The following is a 20,316-nucleotide window of genomic DNA, read 5'->3' on the forward strand; positions in this document are numbered from 1 at the left end:
ATCTACATACAGAAGCGAAATGATTCAACTTTTTACATGAGTTGCAACTTTTTCCAAATGCCGGACACTTGTTTGCATGTGGAAAATCACCTCCACAGTTTCTGCAAGTATTCTTTTTCTTTACGTTGTGGTCAGTTTGTGTCTTTAGAAATTGTGGTCCGTTTCGACGTTTTCCAACTCCTTTTCTCACAGCATTTGCGGATTGTTTGTCTGATTGTTCAATTTCCGTTGCCTGTTTTTCGGAAAGTTCTAACGCTCTAGCTGATGAAATTAATCCTTCAAGGGTCGTGTCTTCCCGAAGAGCCTTTCGTCTTAGTCTAGTTGAATGACAACCTTGGATTATTTGCGATTTTACTTCTTTAGATGTTTCCGTAAATTCACAGTTTACAGCTAGCTGGCGTAATCTCGTGTGAAAACTGTCGATAGTTTCATCAGATGTTTGTTTGGCTTGCCTAAATTTGTAGATTTCATATTCCGTATTCTTTTTCGGAGCAAAGTAAGCAGTTAACTTGTGTTTAGCGGCAGCAAAGTCTTCTCCTGTATTGTCAAGGGTATCAAAGACTTCGTTGACATCTTCTCCAGCGTAATGCAACAAGAGTGCTCTTTGTCTTTTGCTGTCCTTTATGTTTAAACCGATGAATAAATTTTCAAGTCTACTTATCCATTTACGCCACCTTATTTCAGCATTATTCTCATGTACCGGAAAACTCGGAAAAATTGGTAAAGATGCAGCCATGGTTTGATTATCAGTGTCACTAATTATTAAATCCATTGAAATACATTTTTAACATTTCCAACTTTTGTTTTTATCCTCGTCGCCAATGTAACGTTTGTAGCCTATATATATTAACTAAGAGACAAGCCATGTGTACTGATTAACATACTTTAATATAATGCTAGAGCTAAGTAATCAACACAAATACATAAAGTAATACGACGCGACCTTATCTGCTATGTCCATCAACACAACACGTGCGTGAACTCTGAACTGTATAGATATTTATGAATGAATGAAAGTTACAATATTACAGTTAGCGTATTGGAAATTCTTCTTGTCTTTCAGACAAATATAATTTTATCCAATCTATCATATGTTCTCCGATAGTATATTTTTTTTTACCTTTCTAAAAGCATGGCATAGGTAATAAGGTCAAAAGCCTTATTGAAATCTTAAAACGAGCTTAAACAAACACAGTACAAACTATTTCTCCATTTTCTAAATATTTTAACCATTCAACAATCATCATCGACATCATTATTTTTATGGTTGTGATTATTATGATTATGATTATGATGGGGGTCTCTATGATTATTATTATTATTTATTATTTACGGAGATTTATACGTGTCCATCAGAATAGTTACCGTTAACAAAATAGTCAAGGACAAGTCGTTTCATTCCCCAACCGTAATGCTATCTTTGACCTTGCCGGTGGCTAATAAAACATAAATAAGGACACATCACAGCGGACGCTAACCCCAAAACCGTGCAATATGGACTCGTTACACTCTGCATATTTATCAGCCAAACCAATTTTGGTGCCACATTATATCACGAACATAATATTAAGCATTTCTTACATATTACTGAAGACTCTTCCTCCTGTATGCGAATTGTTATTTGAAGATTGCAGTTTAGATTTGGTAAGTTTATAACCGATTCAATATGGATTTGTTTCAATTTAAAGAACGAATAATTATACTACAATGCCTGCCTCTTAACTGTTTTTAAAATGAGTAAAGAGCTTTAGGAAACAACATGATCATGATGATTAGTCAAGCCCAAGGAAAAAAAGATTTGACAAAGCAGATGCAATTTCAGTTCTACAGTCTTGAGGGGGTAGGACCTTTATTGGGAATGTGAGATCGTTTTTTTTTTAAGCTCTTGATTTTTGGATTGATCCTTCAGGATCTGGGCATTTTTTTCTTTGAATTTTGGGATGTACATGATGTAAGGATTTAATTTTTGTAAAATTCATGACCTCAGAATTCCATGTTTTAAGACTAGAATTTCGTCATTTTAAACTAAAATGCGATTTTTATCTTCGCGATATCGAGATAAATGTGTTTAATTCATATAAAAAATTTCAAACTGCGAGTTTAAACTATTGCGATTATAACTCTGTCACATTTTTCACAATAATAAAAGCATCACATTGAATAATTTCTGAGTTTACATAAAAAAAGAAGATATGGTATGATTGCCAATGAGACAACTCTCCACAAGAGACCAAAATGACACAGAAATCAACAACTATAGTTAACTGTACGGCCTTCAACAATGAGCAAGGCCATACCACATAGTCAGCTATTAACCCCTTCCCATTCACACCGGTACAGTTTACCGGTGAAGCCAATTTCAAGATTTTTTGGGGGCATTTAGACTTGTTCCATAGCCATTTGCTGACGTACAGATGTGGTTAAGGGCTCAAATTAATCCTCAGATAACCAGCAATGCGATTTAATGTGCAGCAAACCTCTATCATTATTAGTTGATAAATAAGTCGCCTCTTACTGATGTGTAATTCTTCTGTAAAAACCATTTATTTTTCTTCTAATTTTGAGAAAAAATCTCAAAAAGAAGGGCAAAGGAAACTGCTCTTTTAAGAGGATTTAAGACTTTTCTCAATAACTGTGCAGTGAGTTTTTGAAGAATAGTATTAAACTTATAGTTCTAACTTGTACACTAGTTGCAAATGTAATTTTTCGAGTAGAAGCGCACTCACAAACTTGAAATGCGCTAAAATCTGAGGTAATTTCTTAGAGATATTATGAGAAAAGAGACAAAAACCACTTAAATATTCTATTTTTTTTTTGAAAAGTTGAAATAGATGTAACAAAACATGGTTTCGTAAGTGTTGCGGTATGACAAAGTTGAAAACACTTTTGTTTGAATAAAGGAACATGTATATTTCAATGAAAAAATGACATTGTAAAGAGTGGATTCCTTCTAGATTTGCGTAAAAATCATGCATTTGGCAACAAAAAATCATCATCTGAACACAATTCCAAAAGGGAAACAAACTGGGTGAAGATCTTTATATTATTTTTTTTTTTTTTAAATTTCTTCCGTAGTAGTAGACTTAAGTACTTAAATTTCAATAAATTCAATACAATGCCAGTGGCGCAGGGGTACGATGATCTTTCCCAAGGCGCTAAGATTGAGGGTTCGAATCTCACTGCTGGAGTTGGAAAAATAATTTCCTATATCAAATGTAACTTAACTTAACTTTACTTTCAATTTCAAAAAGAAAACCTACGAATTTTTTTTCAAAGAATGTGTGTTCCAAATTGCCCCCCCCCCTTTTTTACCCCCTTGGCTCCATCGGGCTCGGTCAAGGGTGTCCCACATCAAGCTAGCATTGGTAATTCAATGAATTTTCACTTGTAAAAACAAAGTTTAAGTTGCTGATTGATTGAAAACGAATTAGACCAATAACTAGGGTCCAAGTTTGAAATCGGACAAAAATGGTGTCTAAAATCAGTTATTTTGAATGTTACGGACATCTATATTTCAAGGTCTATAGCACATTATGCGTCTATTTATTCCACTATGATATATTTTATGGCTTCAACAGACTCGAGGCATTGTGTTTCCACCAAAACCTGACCCTATTAGCCGACCAATATGTCTCTGCATGACTTTTTGTCCAAGGATTTCGTATTTTTTCACTTTTTCGCCAACAGTCACATGACTTTTGGAAATAAACCATGTGACCAAAAAATGATGAATTATCTCCAAACTTAAATTTCTGAAATATTTTACAAATTATCTTTCATTTGAGCCTAACATGACATGTGTATGACCATTGATGTGAATGCAGTATTCATTTAAACTTCGATAGTGTCTTTTCGATAAGTAAAGGTCTAAAATGCCTGAATGGGAAGGTGTTAAAGGCCTGGAATTGACAATGCAAAACAATTCAAACAAGAAAACTAACTGCCTTATATATAAAAAAATTAATGAAAAACAAATATGTAACACATAAACATGATGAATAATTACAGTATATTAATAAACTTCTCTTGTTCAAAAGTTCCATTTTGAAGGCAGCCTGTTGACTTATAATCATTGACTTTTACAAATTATGACTAAGAAGGAGAGTTGTCTCATTTGCACTCATACCACATCTTCTTATTTCTATTGAAAGAAGTTTTGTGTTTTTCAGAAAGAATGGGAAATGTTAACATTCCTTGGTTGTATAATTGTAATGAAGAACAGAAAACAAGGTAAATACATGTAACCCAACAACAACAGTAGACTAGGGTCTTTTCGATGTGTTGCAGCTAATTTCCTAATGCATGTAAAACAAAACTTTGGTTAGCTTGCTTGCTTTGTTTGTATATTGTACAATCATTAGAATAACAGCCAATTAAATTCAAATATGATATATACAGGTAAAACCATGCCTATATAAATTTTTTAAAGATGTCAATCTTATTTACAAAGCTTGAATAAACAGTTATACAAACAAAGCAAGCAAGCCAACCAAAGTTTTGTTCTACATGCATTAGGAAATAAGCTGTAATGAATAACTCCAATTTGGGAGTAAATTTAAGAGACACATTCTTGATTCAAAATTTGTAATAGTGTTTAGAAAGTTACAATGTACATGTACATTAGGTAGGGGTAAAACAATAAGCCAAATTAAAGAAGCTTAGATAATAAAATTGAATGAAATACAATGCTAATTTGTTGATTTGTTAATACTATGATACCTTGTACATTCAAACCTCGTCATTTTAAATAATTATCCTATGTCATTATGTGGCATGATTTGCTTGAATGTATATCATCTTTGTTTTGGACGTCAATAAAGAAGTAATTTTTCTCCCTTGAATTTTCTAACATTTTTCATGTCAAGGCCTTTTATAGGTGGCTATGCTGTTTAGGTTCTGCTCATTGTTGAAGGCCATGCAATGAACTATATTTTCTAACATGTACTTCATTTGGTCTCTTGTACATAGTTGTCTCTTTGGCAATCATACTGCATCAATTGATATATACCAAAATATATGTAGTTTGCATCAATATTGCAAAATTCTCCGTCTTTTATCAATAGAATAGAAATTTATAGAAATATTAAGGAAATGAAGACAACACAATATTTATTGAAAAAATGGTCAGAAAAAAATGTCAGACTAGCTACAAAATTCGTTGAATCACAAAGTCCCTTGGTAGCTAAAAATCATGAGAACAATAACAATTTGACTGTATTATTTATTTCAGCGCCATCCACTTTGTAGCTATAAGTCAAGAGAACAATAACAATTTGACTGTATTATTTATTTCAGCGCCATCCACTTTGAAGCTATAAGTCAAGAGAACAATAACAATTTGACTGTATTATTTATTTTAGCGCCATCCACTTTGTAGCTATAAGTCAAGAGAACAATAACAATTTGACTGTATTATTTATTTTAGCGCCATCCACTTTGTAGCTATAAGTCAAGAGAACAATAACTATTTGACTGTTCAAACATATTATTTATTTCAGCGGCAGCAAGACAGTACATCAGCACTGTGTGTTTATTTGCTAAAGTATTAGCTGGTTATATGTTCTTCAAGACCAACTCGGCCTATGGTATCATATTTGCAGTTTTTTGTTTAGGTAAGGCAACTTCAAAAATTTATTTGGGAAAAGGGGGGGGGGAGTGAGCAGTTTAAAAACCCAAGGTGTAACAGTATGGTGATGTTATGATCTCCAAGAAGCGATTGGAGGAAATATGATTTTAACACAATTTTGAATGCAATAATATATATTTGATTGTTGCTCATTGTTGAAGGTCATGCCTAACCTTTTTTTTTGATAATACAAGGCCAGAAAAAATAATACATGTTTTTCTCTGCTAACATGCTGAAAAAAATAGGGTAGGTAGGTAAGCAATATCTTTTTATTTGACAAACATTTTTTAGCTGGTCACTACTACAAATGTAAAAGGGAATTAGCCTGACTTCAACAGTACTTGATCCAAAATGGCATTAAAAGTGTTAGGGTAGGTAGCAGAAACACATGTTTCATTTTTTTTGGCCTAACCGTGAATAAACATATATATCTTTTTGGCCTTAATATTTGCTGAATAGAAATAAATCATAGACATGATAGATAGAGAGATCATGCATAATATTATTTTCAAATAGATAAATTTTTTATGTTCAAAGTTTGGGATATTTTTAAAAGGAATTTTGAATTCAATTTTAAAAATATTTTGTAATAATGATTTTAAAATATTTCGACTTATTCAGTATATGTTTTTAATAATATTGAGAAACAAATATTAAAAGTTAATTTGTATAACAATTGACATATATCCTGGTTTCCTGTTTTTCAGAGACTTTATGATAAATAACTCAAAACACTTATGTCTAGTCATGAGATTTTGTCAATTTCCTTGTACAATCCTATTTGTGATATTTTGAATAGATTACATTTGACAAATATTCTAGTTTCCTGTTTACCCAGATTTTATGATCAAAATCTTAGTTATTGCCTCAAAATACTAATATCTAGTCATGAAATATTTTGTCAATTTTCTTATATTACACAGTGTTGGATCCAGAACTTTTCTTAAGGGTGGGCCTACTGACTGACCAGTCATGCTTCAGTGATTCCCTATATAATCAACCAAATTTTTCCCACAAAAAGGGGGGGGGGCTGGATCAGCCTATGTTACAATCATCATTGTAATTGTGACATTTCACATTGTGTTACAATTAATGAAAATTTTGCTCAATTCACATGCATGACATGAATAACAAAAATTTTCAGTTTTCATTGAATTTTATTAATTAAAAAAGGCAAAGTCATTGATTTCTCACATTATTGTCTAGGAACTTTTATTATATAACCAATATTATGTACATAAAACACTTGAGTAGTTTCGGTTGTAATTTTATTGATGGTTATTCATTTTCTACATAAATAACTGAGTTATTAAAACATTTAGCCAGAGTCTAAATAGGATATATTTAAATGTATTGAAACAATCCATAAACTACTATTTTACCAGATTGGCATGATTCTTTTTACCAGAGTTTTACTAACAAGCGAACAACACTGATAAATAAAATTAAGTTCAAACAGAATACAAAGAGAAACTAATTTCAGTAATCATTTTTGTACAAATATGTCAAGAAGTCACTTACAAGTTTGTTTGCCATCATACTAGTTCCTCTTCAACTTATGAACAATGGATATCCCCTTGATATCCTTACTTTTTTGTCGAGCCTGCAACTTTTGTTGCAGAAAGCTTGACATAGGGATAGTGATCTGGCGGCGGCGGCGGCGTTAGCTTACTTCTTAAAAGCTTTATATTTTAGAAGGTAGAAGACCTGGATGCTTCATACTTTGTATATAGATGCCTCATGTTACGAACTTTCCGTCAGTCACATGTCCAATGTCCTTGACCTCATTTTCATGGTTCAGTGACTACTTGAAAAAAAAGTTAAAATTTTTTGTAATGTTAAATTCTCTCTTATTATAAGTAATTGGATAACTATATTTGGATGTGCGTACCTTGCAAGGTCCTCATGCCCGTCAGACAGTTTTCACTTGACCTCGACCTCATTTCATGGATCAGTGAACAAGGTTAAGTTTTGGTGGTCAAGTCCATATCTCAGATACTATAAGCAATAGGTTTAGTATATTGGGTGTATGGAAGGACTGTAAGGTGTACATGTCCAACTGGCAGGTGTCATCTGATCTTGACCTCATTTTCATGGTTCAGTGGTTATAGTTAAGTTTTTTTGTTTTGGTCTGTTTTTCTTATACTATATGCAATAGGTCTACTATATTTGGTGTAAGGAATGATTGTAAGGTGTTCATGTCTAGCTGACAGGTGTCATCTGACCTTGACCTCATTTTCATGGTTCAGTTGTCAAAGTTAAGTTTTTAAGTTTTGGTCTATTTTTCTAATACGTTATGCATTAGTCAACTATATTTGGTGTATGGAAATATTTTATGATTTATATGTCTGTTACGCAGGTTTTATTTGACCTTGACCTCATTTTCACGGTCCATTGCTAAGTGTTAAGTGTTTGTGTTTTGGTCTGTTTTTCTTAATTTATAAGCAATAAGTCAACTATATTTCATTTGTATTTGTTGTATTGAAGAATTGTTAGCTGTACATGTCTGCCTGGCATGGTTCATCTGACCTTGACCTCATTTCATGGTTCATTGATCAATGTTTCGTTTTCTTTGGTTAATGTTGAGTTTATATGACAGTTGTAATAAAGCTTTATATTTAGGTCTATCAACATAATATCAATGATTAGTAAAGAAGGCGAGACATTTCAGCGTGTGCACTCTTGTTTCTATTTTGCTTCATTTAGAATAATAAACATTTTCATATTTGTTATAGAAAAGAATGAACAAAAGTAAGAGACTGTCTGACCATGTTGCATATATCCGTTTTACACTTTGAATACTGTAGATTCTATTATTTTTGTGGGTTCCAATTTTCATGGATAAGGGAAAAATTGTATGTTCCTGGATATTTAATTTCGTGGTTTTGCCGATGTCTGCATACAAGCCTATAGAAAATTTGGCATTCCTTGAACGTTTAATTTCATGGTTCACATGTACACACAAAATCCATGAAAATTGGTATCCAACGAATAATAATGAATCTACAGTAGTGCATTTGTAAAATGATGATTGATGTAATAAAATCACTTACCCGGAAATGGGCCTCAGCTGGCTCCTGAATAAATAGTGTACTAGTTCAGTGAAAATGGACGTCATACTAAACTCTTAAACATATAAATGAACTAAAATTAGAAGACATACAAGACTAACAAAGGCCAGAGGCTCCTGACTTGGGGCAGGCCCAAAAATGAGTCTAGGTTAAACTTATTTTGTGAGATCTAAACCCTCCCCCTTTATGTCTAGCCAATGTAGAATGTAGAATTAAGAAACACGCAGCAATACGCACAGTACATTCAGTAATGAATACATGAATCGATAATCAACTTTTTATGATCAAGTCAGATTAGCTGACTGACAGCACTTAAAGTGCAATGATTATTTCTCTTGACATTTCAGTGCAGATGATTTTCTTCCCAGAACCTGTATACAGAGGGCCTGAACAGATTACATACTTTAGAGGACCTCATCTAGAGGTAAAGTTTTGATACCATAGTCATTAGATTTATGAAAAGTAAATTTAAAAACAGAAGCAAATTTATTAAAGAAGATTAAAACAGGTTCTATTTAAAAAAAAAAAAAATGTTTGAAATTATGGAAAGCAATTTTTATACGACCGCAAAAATTGAAAATTTTTTGGTCGTATATTGGTATCACGTTGGCGTCGTCGTCGTTGTCGTCGTCGTCCTCCTTTTAGTTTTTGCACTCTAACTTTAGTAAAAGAGAATAGAAATCTATGAAATTTTAAAGCAAGGTTTATGACCACTAAAGGAAGGTTGGGATTGATTTTGGGAGTTTTGGTCCCAAGATTTTAGGAATTAGGGGCCAAAAAGGGCCCAAATAATCATTTTCTTGGTTTTTGCACTATAACTTTAGTTTAAGTAAATAGAAATCTATGAAATTTTGACACAAGGTTAATGACCACAAAAGGAAGGTCGGGATTGATTTTGGGAGTTTTGGTTTCAACAGTTTAGGAATTAGGGGCCAAAAAAGGGCCCAAATAAGCATTATTCTTGGTTTTACGCACAATAACTTTAGTATAAGTAAATAGAAATCAATGAAATTTAAACAGAAGGTTTATAACCACAAAAGGAAGTTGGGATTGATTTTGGGAGTTGAGGTCCCAACAGTTTAGGAATTAGGGGCCAAAAAGGGGCCCAAATAAGCATTTTTCTTGGTTTTCGCACCATAACTTTAGTATAAGTAAATAGAAATCTATGAAATTTAAACACAAGGTTTATGACCATAAAAGGAAGGTTGGTATTGATTTTGAAAGTTTTGGTCCCAACAGTTTAGGAATAAGGTGCCCAAAGGGTCCAAAAACTTTGTTTGATTTCATCAAAAATTGAATAATTGGGGTTCTTTGATATGCCGAATCTAACTGTGTATGTAGATTCTTAATTTTTGGTCCTGTTTTCAAATTGGTCTACATTAAGGTCCAAAGGGTCCAAAATTACACTTAGTTTGATTTTAACAAAAATTGAATCCTTGGGGTTCTTTGATATATGCTGAATCTAAAAATGTACTTAGATTTTTGATTATTGGCCAAGTTTTCAAGTTGGTCCAAATCGGGGTCCAAAATAAAACTTTATTTGATTTCATCAAAAATTGAATAATTGGGGTTCTTTGATATGCCAAATCTAACTGTGTATGTAGATTCTTAATTTTTGGTCCCGTTTTCAAATTGGTCTACATTAAAGTCCAAAGGGTCCAAAATTAAACTAAGTTTGATTTTAACAAAAATTGAATTCTTGGGCTTCTTTGATATGCTGAATCTAAACATGTACTTAAATTTTTGATTATGGGCCCAGTTTTCAAGTTGGTCCAAATCAGGATCCAAAATTATTATATTAAGTATTGTGCAATAGCTAGAAATTTTCAATTGCACAGTATTCAGCAATAGCAAGAAATCTTCAAGTGCACAGTATTGTGCAATAGCAAGAAATTTTCCATTGCACAGTATTGCGCAATAGCAAGAAATCTTCAATTGCACAGTATTGTGCAATAGCAAGTATTTTCAATTGCACAGTATTGCGCAATAGCAAGAAATACTGTAAATTCAGAAATTATTGCGTGCATTTATTATTGCGATTTTGTCATTTTACACTTGAATGCGATTTTAATTTTTACGATTTTGAGAAAAGTCATGCCTAAGTCAGTTCAAATATTACAAAATGCGAGTTTTAATTATTGCGTTTACAACTCAGTCGCATTATTCGCAATAATAAAAACCTCGCAATAATTTCTGAATTTACAGTATATAATTGCACAATATTGTGTAATAGCAAGAAATTTTCAATTTTTTTTTGAGTTAACTTTCTTTATCCAGAATAGTAGTTGAATCAACTTAAATCATTGTTTTATACAATATACAATGTATATTCACTTTTACTACCAACTGATAAATTAAAACAATCTTTACCATTCAGTGATAACAAGCACTTTTTTTACATTTTAATATTTTATGATGTATTTAAATTAGTAGTTATTGTTGCAAACTCCATTAGAATTCGAATTGAGATCAGTTTTGGAATAAGGGAAAGGGGGATGTGAAAAAAAAAATTGGGTGGGGAGGGGGGGGTCAATTTTTCTCATTTCAGATTTCATTAATGAAAAGATAATTTCTTCAAACATATTTTTGAGAGGATTAATATTCAACAGCATAGTGAATTGCTCAAAGGCAAAACAAAAATTTTAAGGTCATTAGACCACATTCATTCTGTGTCAGAAACCTATGCTGTGTCAACTGTTTAATCACAATCCAAATTTAAAGCTGAATCCAGCTTGAATGTTGTGTCCATACTTGCCCCAACAGTTCAGGGTTCAACCTCTGTGGTCGTATAAAGCTGTGCCCTGCGGAGCATCTGGTTACCTAATCTATCCATGACATATGCCTGATATGACCATAATTGGCTAATTTTGCACATTGGGTCATGTTAGTTTTTGCCATCATTGGCTTACTTTGCACATTTGGACATGTTAGTTTTAGCCATCATTAGCTTACTTTGCACTTTGGGTCATGTTAGTTTTTGCCATCATTGGCTTACTTTGCACTTTGGGTCATGTTAGTTTTTGCCATCATTGGCTTACTTTGCACATTTGGACATGTTAGTTTTAGTCATCATTAGCTTACTTTGCACTTTGGGTCATGTTAGTTTTAGCCATCATTAGCTTACTTTGCACATTTGGACATGTTAGTTTTAGCCATCATTAGCTTACTTTGCGCTTTGAACCATGTTAGTTTTAGCCATCATTGGCTAACTTTGCACTTTGGACATGTTAGTTTTAGCCATCATTAGCTTACTTTGCACATTGAACCATGTTAGTTTTTGCCATCATTGGCTTACTTTGCACATTGAACCATGTTAGTTTTTGCCATCATTGGCTTACTTTGCACATTGAACCATGTTAGTTTTAGCCATCATTGGCTTACTTTACACATTGAACCATGTTAGTTTTAGCCATCATTGGCTTACTTTACACATAGGGCCATGTTAGTTTTAGCCATCATTGGCTTACTTTACACATTGAACCATGTTAGTTTTAGCCATCATTGGCTTACTTTACACATAGGGCCGTGTTAGTTTTTTCCATCATTGGCTTACTTTCCACATTGGGCCGTATTAGTTTTAGCCATTATTGGCTTATTTTGTCCATTGAGCCATTTAAATGGGAAAACCAACGGTCTAATCTATATAAGAAACGAAAAACACTTAAGTACCAACCTTCATCCTTATCTGAATTAATAGTGTAACATCACAACATAGGTTGACACATGAAATATGCATGGAAATGGCTAGACTCAATCAAAAGACATAATAACACAAGTGAACATGCACTGAACGGATAAATTTGATTTATGACACAATGCACTTACAAAATAAATAAAATAAGGGGTGAGATGTTAAACAATTTCAGAAAGACATCCATAAGACCTGATTATACGAATTTTGACTATTGAACAGTGGTTTACCACCATTACCTTTAATTATATCTGACAAAATAAAAATGCTATAGTTATTATATGATAAATAAAAATGTTTCAGGAAGAATTAGAGAGAGACAAGAGAGTTACTTGGGTTATAACATTTTTTGCCGCCTGGTCTCCTCCATGTGTATCTTTTTCTTCTGTTTTTGCTGAATTATCAAATGAGTAAGTATAAAACTGACTAATTTGGCTGTTATTATGCTATGGTGCGGATTAAGAGGGGGGCCTTTTGTTGTAAACAAATGTTTGATTATATAGGAAATCACTGAAACATGACTGGAGCTAGCCCTTTTAGGCAGTCAGTGGACCCCCATTTATGAAAAATTCCAGATCTGCACCTGATGCTTACTTTTGTTGTTTATTATATAAAAATGATTAAGATCAACTGTAGAGCATAAAGACAGACACTAATGAACAGTTTCTGTGTAAAAAATGGTGTCAACACAAACTTTCCCTATTTCCATAATTGTGATCACACTGATAGGAGATAAAAGTTTATTGTTTTTTTTCTTAAATTTTGCATTGATCTTTTTGTGTGATAATTTTCCAACTGAATCCACTGGACTGTGAATGATTTACTATATTTTGTTCAGTGGCAGCACTTTGAGACATTTTACAGGTACACATGTACTATTGGGTTTGGTGGCAATATTGGAAGAAATTTAACAGATAATAGATATAGGAAGATGTGGTATGAGTGCGAATGAGACAACTCTCCATCCAAATAACAATTTATAAAAGTAAACCATTATAGGTCAAGGTACGGCCTTCAACAGGGAGCCTTGGCACACAACGAACAGCAAGCTATAAAGGGCCCCAAAAATTAGTAATGTAAAACCATTCAAACGGGAAAACCAACAGTCTAATCTATATAAAAAAAGGGAAACTACATAAGATTCCTGACTTAGGACAGGTGCACCATTGCTTTCAGAATTAGTTTCCCAAGTATGTTACAAAAGCATTATTTGTTTTTCAGCTACAGTTTAGAAAATTTGAAATTTGGTAAAATAGATGTGGCAAAGTTTCCAGATGTTGGACAAAGGTAAGTTTATATAGGTTTCTACTAAAGGTTTCATTCAATGATTGTATGGAGGTTTTCAGGGTTAAAAAAAAGGATTTTTGTAATTCAAATCAGTAGGAAGCACTTGTACCTGAGATTACAGTACCGTCAGGTACCGACAGTCCACCATGAGTTGTATATACCTACTGCTAGTCAAAGAAAATAACACTTCATAAAAAATGTGTATAAAATAGATAAAAGTTTGCTACCAAAAGGGACGTGTAAAAATAACCAATTTCATCTAAGATCAACTTTGCCCCTTTTTATTAAAAATATGTGTTTTAATGTTATAAACCACAGTTATTATTAAATTAATCATTCAAATCTTTTGCAATTTACCAAAGAATTATTGAATTCTAACTTTAAAAATATTGCCGACAGTATGAACATACTTAAATAGTTATTCAATGTGTGATATTGATAGTGGATTGTTTCCAAAAGAATTACTGACTGTTTATACAGTTATATGTATATCAAACATAGAACTGATAATGGATCTCTAAACAATAGTGTATTCAATATGTAATATTTATAACAGATTATTTCCCTAATAATGACTGACTGTTTTCTACATAAGAAAATGCTTGTACCAAGTCACGAATATGACATTTGTTATCCACTCATTTGATGTGTTTGAGATTTTGCGTAAAGACTTTTCTTTGGAGTTGGGCATGTTTCTTTTTTTTTTTTATGTATTTCAATGGTTTTGCATATTTTAGGTTTAATATTGATAGTGGATCATTCTCTAAACAATTACCAACGCTCATATTGTTCAGAGATGGTAAAGAAGAAATGAGGAAGCCATTTATTTCACCGAAGGGAACTGTTGTAAGGTACAGTTTTGTTAAGGTAAGCCATCTTTGTTAATTCACACCAAAGGGAACTGTTGTTAGGTACAGTTTTGTTAAGGTAAGCCATCTTTGTTAATTCACACCAAAGGGAACTGTTGTTAGGTACAGTTTTGTTAAGGTTAGCCATCTTTGTTAATTCACACCGAAGGGAACTGTTGTTAGGTACAGTTGAGTCATGTTTTTTTATTATTCACATAAGGTAGATAATACATGACAAGGATAACAATTGAGTCAGTGATTTGAATGGTATAATTACCTTAATAAGCAGTTTATAATCAGAGTTTTTAAACATCTTTCAGAAACATAAAATACCCATATATAAGCAGATTTTTTCCTATGAGGCAAACAAAAAACCTAACCCTAACTACCCTGCCTGCAACTGAAATTGGATCACTGATCTTTAATGTCAAGATTGTATTGCTTCTCGAAAAAAAAATTAATCAAGAAAAAGCATTTTGTGCCTATTAAGTAGACAGCAAATCATTTATCTGCTGACTTATTTGAACAACAGACAACCAAAAGGAAAGAGAAACCTCACAAGACAAGCAACAGTTATTTACATTTGTTAGGGCTTTATATTCTGATGAGAACCTTGAATCTTTTTTGTCTGTCAAAATTTAAAATGAGCTTTTATGAAAGAGGAACAAAAGATATCAAGGCAGATTTAAACTCATCAATCAAAAATAGACAACACCATAGCTAAAAAATCAAAAATCAAACACAAATACAAACAAGAGAAAACTTAAGACTAGTGAGTAATGCTGTTTTAATTTGTTTCAGTTATCTGTTGTTAATTTATCTGTGCTGTGGCTAAACAAGGAAAATAAATATACACAAATGTCTTAAAAATACCAACAGATAGCCATATTAATTTTGTGTATGTTTGAAAATACAAACGAAATGAAAATGGAGGGAAATGCATGCATTTATATGTAAACAATTCGTAAGCCTCTCTTGCTATGCATTCATCACTTTTATAATTTTTTAAAATTTATTTATGCTCGTTTGTTGTTGCTAGATTTGAAAGAAGTTGTACTTTGCTTTTATTATTAATAATGCTTTATAAGATTATAAGAAGAAAAAAAAACAAGAGATCATTGACAAAATTGGCAACATTTTTATAATAATTTATACCATAAGATACTAGAAATTCTTCATGTTTATGTTCATCTTTGCAGGAAAGCATCATCAGAGATTTTGAATTGCCCACAGTTTACAAGAAATGTAAAGATAATCCACTGAGGTCCAGAAAACTTAAAGAGAAGAAAGAAGATTGATGAAGATCTGATTATTACATTGAATCTTGGAAAACGATGATTGCAATATACATACCATTTGTCTGAATTCGAAATATCTGTTGATACTTGGTTAAATAAGGAATACATTACAATGAACATCACAGGAGAATTTGAGAACAGAACAATACAAATACTATGGATTCATTTATTTTCGTGGGTACCAATTTTCGTGGTTTCAGGAAAACTTGCATACTCGTTGATATTTAAATTCATGATTTGGGCAAAATATGCATTCATTCCTTTAAGTAAACTTGTTATTCATTAAATATTTAAATTTGTGGTTCTCCTGTACCCATGAAATCCACGAAAAATTGGTATCCAATGAATATTAATGAATCCACAATATAGCCTTCTATGTGGCTTAAAACACATTGGACATTGTTTTTCTTATATTTTTGCCCTAGATATAAGTTATGAACTTTTTTATTCATGTATCAAAACAAGTCATTTTGAATATACATTTTTGATCCACATCATTGAATTTTTTGTCTCTTGCTTTCTTTAGGAGACAATGTATTGAAAATATATAAATTTGTTTCAAATGCCGGATTATACAGGTGTTGAACCCTTACAGGGCCAAACATATAGCTTCAAAAATTAATTTAAACTTTATTGAATAGTTGTCTCATTGGCAATCATACCTCTTCTCGATTATCTTTATATTGGTATATTTTGCTCATCTGCTAAACATGCTGGATTAAGGAGAAAGAGCAAATACTGGTCGGTTCAGAGGACTATGTGAACTAGCAAATTAATATTAAACAGCCTGTGTCAGTCTGCTACAAAACTTATACATATCTATATCACATCAACATTTTCCATCCTGAAATGCATGTACTATTTGTCACTGGACATTGAGCACAAATGCGTCATCATCATCATCATTATCATACTACAATGTATAAGCAAAAGGTCAACTATATTAATTGAATGGAAAGATTGAATGTGTGCATACCTTTTTTAATTGCCTTGAATTCATTTGGACAATTCATTTGTCAATATTAAACTTTGTGTAAGGTCTACCTCTCAGATTCTATAGCAAAAGGTCATCTACTTGTATATTTTGTGTATTGAATGATTGTAAGGTGTACAAGTCGAACTGGTAGGTTTCATTTTAGCCTTTCTGACTTTATTTTTTGGAGCCTGCAACTTTTGTCGCAAAGGTGAGACATTGCAATCCTTCATTTCGTCGTTGTCTGCGTCCACAAATATTCACTCTGTGGTTAAAGTTTTTTGAAATTTTGATAACTTTCTTAACCTATCCTTTATTTCTACCAAACCAGGACAGAAGCTTGTTTATGATCATAAGATAGTATCAAAAATAAATTTTGGTAAAAAGAAATCAGGTTATCTGAATTTTTACATATAGTTACACCTTATTTAAGAATCCTGGGTTTTGACTGGTTGATAGTCAGTGTATTTTTCACCAATTTACTGTTAACAAATGAATATTGTTCAATTTTTAACACCAACAGGGTATATGCAAAAAGGATATGCCTTTTTTACACTCTCTGCCGTGGTATTTGTAAAAAAATACTCTACCCAACTGGACGCTTGTAACGTCACGATCATCAATGCGTTTTTTGAACATTAACACTCAGTGTAATTAAACAGATATACCATGTTTTTGAGGGGTATTTGCGAAAAATACCAGTCTTGAGAATGAATTTCCCTCGCCTAACGGCTTGTGGAATTTAACATTCTCTCAACTGGTATTTTTCGCAAATACCCCTCCTTTACATGATATATCTGTTTTAATTACACCTTATGTAAGAATCCGGGTTTTTGATTGGTTAATTGCCAGTGTATTTTTTACCAATTTACTGTTATCAAATGAATATCGTTCATTTTTAACGCCGCTGGGGTATTTGCTAAAAGGATATGCCTTTTTTACCCTCTCTGCCGTGGTATTTGCCAAAAAATACTCTATCCGACTGGACGCTTGTAACGTCACGATCATCAATGCGTTTTAGTACATTAACATTCAGTGTAATTAAACAGATATATCATGTTATTGAGGGGTATTTGTGAAAAATACCAGTCTTGAGAATGAATTTCCCTCGCCTTATGGCTCGTGAAATTTAACATTCTCTCGACTGGTATTTTTCGCAAATACACCTCCTTAACATGATATATCTGTTCAAAAAACATAACAATCACTATGTTGTTAAAAAAAATAATCCTAAACTATCCTGGATTTGTACTATATTTGGACTGAAGCTTGTTTATGATCTAAAGCTAATATCTGAAGGAAATTTTGATTGACCAATATAGATTAGACTGTTAGTTTTCCCCATTTGAAAGTTTTTTCCGACTAGTAATTTTTGGGGCCCTTTAATAGCTTGCTGTTCGATATGAGCCAGGGCTAAGTGTTGAAGACTTTACTTTGACCTATAATGGTTTACTTTTACAAATAGTAACTTGGATGGAGAGTTGGCACTCATACCACATCTTCTTATATCTATCTTCTGAAACATTAACGTTGGTAAATGAACCATGAAAGACTAGTCAGGGTTATGCAGAACCCAGTGTCTTGCCTACTTTTGCTATTAGTCGCAGGCTAATTAAAAATTGGGATTTATTTTTTTATCTAGATACTATCCTCTGATTGTAAGAAGCTTCTGTCCAAGTTTGATAAAAATTTTGTTCATTGGCCAACGTTAGTGTTTCAGAAGATAGATATAAGAAGATGTGGTATGAGTGCCAACTCTCCATCAAGTTACAATTTGTAAAATTAAACCATTATAGGTCAAAGTACGGCCTTCAACACTGAGCCTTGACTCACATCGAACAGGTTTGTTTATCAGATATTGTAAACAATAGTTCAACTTTATTTGGTGCAGGGAATGATTTTCATGTGAAGCTTTTGCATTATGAATCAGTTATGTATTTATAGTCCTGTAAGAGTTGAAAAATTGTAAGTCTGGTCAAAACAAACTGACATTATAGTCTGGTAAAAACAAACACATTATAGTCTGGTCAAAACAAACTGACAATATAGTATGGTTAAAACAAATGGAAAACATAATATGGTCAAAACAAACTGAAAACATAGTATGGTCAAAACAAACTGAAAACATAGTATGGTCAAAACAAACTGACAACAAAGTATGGCCAAACCAATAAGACAATATAATACGGTCAAATCAAAATGACAATATAATACGGTCAAATCAAAATGACAATGTAGTATGGTCAAACAAATATGACAGTCAAAGCAAACTGACAATACAGTACGGTTAAACCAATATGACAATATAGTATGGCCAAACCAATAAAACAATGGTACGATTAAACCAATATGACAATATAGTATGGCCAAACCAATAAAACAATGGTACGGTTAAACCAATATGACAATATAGTATGGCCAAACCAATAAAACAATGGTACGGTTAAACCAATATGACAATATAGTATGGTCACATCAAACTGACAATAAAGTATGATCAAACCAATATGACAATGTAGTATGGTCAAACCAATATGACTGTATAGTTTGGTCAAAACAAACTGACAATATAGTATGGTCAAACCAATATGACAATATAGTATGGTCAAAACAAACTGACAATATAGTATGGTGAAAACAAACTGACAATATAGCATATTCAAATCAAAACTGACAATATAGAATATAATCAAACCAATAAGACAATATAGTACGGTCAACACAAACTGACAATATAGTATGGTCAAACCAATATGACAATAAAGTACGTCAACACATACTGACAATATAGAATGGTCAGAACAAACTGACAATGAAGTATGGTCAAACCAATATGACAATAAAGTATAGTGAAAACAAACTGACAATATAGTATATTCAAATCAAAACTGACAATATAGTATGGTCAAACAAATATGACAACATGGTATGGTCAAAACAAACTGACAATATAGTATGATCAAAACAATATGACATTATAGTATGGTCAAAACAAAATGACATTATAGTATGGTCAAATCTAACCGACAATTTAGTATGATCAAACCAATATGACAATGTAGTATGGTCAAACAAATATGACAATATAGTTTGATCAAAACAAACTGACAATATAGTATGGTCAAACCAATATGACAATTTAGTACGCTAAAAACAAACTGCCAATACAGTATGATCAAACCAATAAAACAATAAAGTACGTCAAAACAAACTGACAATTTAGTATGGTCAAACCAATATGACAATATAGTATGGTCAAAACAAACTGACAATATAGTATGTTCAAACTAATATGACAATATAGTATGGTCAAACCAATATGACAATATAGTATGGTCAAATCAAACTGAAAATATAGCATGGTCTAACCAATATGACAATATAGTATGGTCAAAACAAACTGACAATATAGCATATTCAAATCAAAACTGACAATATAGTATGGTCAAACCAATATGACAACATAGTATGGTCAAAACAAACTGACATTAAAGTATGGTCAAACCAATATGATAATATATT

The 20,316-nt window shown here is 32.3% G+C and overlaps 1 protein-coding gene across 1 annotated transcript; it reads left to right on the forward strand.

Annotated features, from left to right (window-relative positions):
- The first annotated feature begins 1,404 nt into the window (after positions 1-1,404).
- LOC143076377 (thioredoxin-related transmembrane protein 2-B-like) lies at positions 1,405-15,968 on the forward strand. The gene is made up of 8 exons (XM_076252116.1): positions 1,405-1,644; positions 4,170-4,230; positions 5,499-5,612; positions 9,045-9,121; positions 12,692-12,798; positions 13,610-13,675; positions 14,413-14,542; positions 15,723-15,968. The coding sequence occupies exons 1-8, from the start codon at positions 1,495-1,497 to the stop codon at positions 15,819-15,821; spliced, it is 804 nt and encodes a 267-aa protein (XP_076108231.1). The 5' UTR covers positions 1,405-1,494; the 3' UTR covers positions 15,822-15,968.
- Positions 15,969-20,316: the final 4,348 nt, after the last annotated feature.

This window comes from Mytilus galloprovincialis, chromosome 5 (assembly GCF_965363235.1).
Source record: "Mytilus galloprovincialis chromosome 5, xbMytGall1.hap1.1, whole genome shotgun sequence".
NCBI classification, from domain to species: domain Eukaryota; kingdom Metazoa; phylum Mollusca; class Bivalvia; order Mytilida; family Mytilidae; genus Mytilus; species Mytilus galloprovincialis.

Excerpts from the sequence above, each read along its gene's own strand:
- LOC143076377 (XM_076252116.1), top strand. The coding sequence starts at position 1,495 with ATGGACTCGTTACACTCTGCATATTTATCAGCCAAACCAATTTTGGTG. Across the intron at positions 1,645-4,169 it reads AAGATTGCAGTTTAGATTTG|AAAGAATGGGAAATGTTAAC; the intron begins GTAAGTTTATAA and ends TGTGTTTTTCAG. Across the intron at positions 4,231-5,498 it reads AATGAAGAACAGAAAACAAG|CGGCAGCAAGACAGTACATC; the intron begins GTAAATACATGT and ends TATTTATTTCAG.